The sequence below is a fragment of the Limulus polyphemus genome, unplaced genomic scaffold (genome assembly GCF_000517525.1).
Source record: "Limulus polyphemus unplaced genomic scaffold, Limulus_polyphemus-2.1.2 Scaffold2154, whole genome shotgun sequence".
Classification (NCBI taxonomy): domain Eukaryota; kingdom Metazoa; phylum Arthropoda; class Merostomata; order Xiphosura; family Limulidae; genus Limulus; species Limulus polyphemus.
In genome coordinates, this window is record NW_013667764.1 from 205,943 (window position 1) to 208,757 (window position 2,815).

The 2,815-nt window shown below is 33.5% G+C and overlaps 1 protein-coding gene across 1 annotated transcript in view; it reads right to left on the reverse strand.

Annotated features, from left to right (window-relative positions):
- LOC111087442 (pituitary tumor-transforming gene 1 protein-interacting protein-like) overlaps window positions 1-2,815 on the reverse strand; it is an 11,154-nt gene that overhangs the window by 4,229 nt on the left and 4,110 nt on the right. Inside the window, exon 2 of the mRNA XM_022394067.1 lies at window positions 539-591. Coding sequence (XP_022249775.1) covers window positions 539-591 — 53 coding nt within the window. The remainder of the gene's footprint in view (window positions 1-538; window positions 592-2,815) is intronic.

The following is a 2,815-nucleotide window of genomic DNA, read 5'->3' on the forward strand; positions in this document are numbered from 1 at the left end:
TGTAACAATATTTTTAATGTGGTCCTGTTAGGTGAATACATTCAAGTAACGAGTTATAGCTAATACATTAAATATTGTGTTCAACTGTAACTGAAAAAGAGTGTTATAGATCAAAAATTAGATTAATACCAAATTTTAAGGTAACTTAGCTAGAAAATACTCATATTTTCAGTACAGGTCAAGAGAATTGATCTACAAATAATTAAATGCAAATGCTTGGCTATGCACTTACAGAATGCTAAATTGTTGATAACTGTCTACTTCTTCTTTTCGACAGAAAAAAGAATTCTAATGTATATTTTTCATGAAGAATTTCGTACACTACAATAATTCAACCAATTTAAGAGTAATGTTGAATTTATTTATTATTAATATGGTTCTAAAAAATATAGCTTGTTTTGCATCAGGCTCAGTTGAAAACTTGAAACAATATGAAAGATGTTTGAATCAAATATCACATTAGCTGTTGAGTTGTAAAGTAAAAATAAAAAAAGAGATAAATTACAGTTGTAGAAAGAATAAAATCAAACATACTCACTTTAGGACTGGCCTTTACACATGTATGACAAGAAGCATTATGTACAGCACAATCTATAGAAAACATATATGGCCATTGTAAATTATAAACTCCAAAGTAATTCTTATTGGTATAATACATATCCTTACAAAGTTCAAGACAATTTGTGGCTGTTTATAACACATAAAATGTGGTCTGAAACAATAATTTTTCTTACCGATATGTTTTATTGTATATTTTTGCAAGATAACTAGAACTTTCAGTTCTGTAGATTTTTGAATGGCTTGAATGGGTAATGAAGAAAAACTTTAATATAAGTTTAACATAACAGCAAATGTACAACATTTCAACAAGGTTTTGTCATCATTAGTCTCAAAGTGGGTTCCTCGTCATCAAACTTAGATTTCTGATAGTATAACTATTTTGGCAACTTCTGTGATACATGTGTGTAAGTACATTTTTTTCCACTAAAATAATGGATGGAAAAACATGTGAATAGAAGACTGAAAGACCAAAACATATTTGCATATAGAAATAGTCTAAACTAGTGTTATATTTTTATGTACCTCTTCATAGATTAGAATGCCAAAAAATTAGTAAGGCAAGGTTTTCCCCTAGTGAAATCCTGCTGACTATCCAACAAAAAATTAAACTTTATCACACTTTCAAAAACTTTTCCCACCACTGGTGTAAAACTAATAGACCTACAATTACTGGAACAATTTTTATCACCTCCCTTGAAAACAGGAGAAACATTCTGACACCTGTCCACTATTAAAAAAAACAGTATCATTAAGCATACATACCCAATCCTTAACCTTCTTCAAAAACCATGGGTAAATGCTATCTAATTCTGACCCAGAAGCTTTATCAATTTTTAAACTTCCAAATATTTTCTTAAGAAGCTCAGAATCAATGTGATCACCTTGTTTGATCTTGTTTCCAACTAGCAATTGTTCAAGATGAAAAATACTGCTTAAATCTTCATTACTAAAAATTGAAGAAAAAATAGAATTTAATAACCTAACGCCCAAATTTCTGCTACTGAATTACCATTCCTTTACCTACTCATTAATGGTATTTCACTAATTGCATATAATTAAACTGTTCAATTCCAAATTTGTATGTACCCAAACATAGGTAATGAGTCCTTTTCTCAGAACGCTAGATAACATGATACTACTGTTGTAGGATTTGATTTTAATATTCTAATTTAGACGTTTTATACTGTTTACTGGAGGGAGTTATAGCTTTATGTAATAATGATGTGTGATGCCTAGGAATCTCGTTAATGCATATTGTTACGCCTCCGTTTGTTAGTTTGTTTCCCGTAATACAGTATTCTGGTATATATAAGCCGCCAAGAAGTGACGGCAACAATGTGTAATTGAACTGCAGACAGAGATTGACGATTGAGTCGAGCACGTGAGTCCATACGTTGTGAATTTTAACGTTTGTTATAGCGTGACTGTGGAAATTAAGTGTATTGCAAAGTTGTATTCAGAAAGAATAAATCAGTTTTATTTAAGAAAGGACTTGTGTCGCTAAAGTTTCATCAGAAAGAAAACGTTCACGCCCCTTCCTGAAGTCTCGAGAGGTTACTAGATATGTTCGAGAATATGACGTGCTACAAGCGTAACGTGACCCGCCACTGTCGTAACACTGCCCCTTCCTTAGTATTGTTCGTCACGAAAAATAGCCACTTACATTAAACCAATAAACAATTAACAATAACTTAATTAAATGTACAGAATTTCAAACACAAAATTAAAATGCAACAAAGTATCTTAATTTTACGGACGTATCTTATTCCATACTGGTCTCCGTCTCTTGGCTTCTGCTTCATGTGGGGTTTATCTGCTTCATCAGGAAACGTCCTATCATGGGTAACAGTCACATTAGTGGTAGTAACTTCACAAGGGCTTCGCTGTTTCCCTTCTCAAAACCGAGTAGAGTTCCTTCTTCGACAGTGGCTTTTTCAGGTGACACGTCCTCAGCAGAGTCATTTGTTCCGTTGTTCACTTTGTCCCAACTGAAATATCCTGGACCGAGATAACGCCTAAGTCTGTTGGCATGCACTACCTTTGACTTACCTCGCCGACCACATTTTATCCGGAAAGTCACGTCTGAGAGACGATCCACTGTGTCATATGGGCCTTCCCATGGAGAAGACAACTTAGGAGACTTTCCTTTTGTCTTCCTGGGATTATACAACCACACATTATCTCCTGATATGCAATACCAAATCAGGAAGCTGCAACTGTAGCTTCGGCTATTAGTGATTTCTTCTTCAGAATT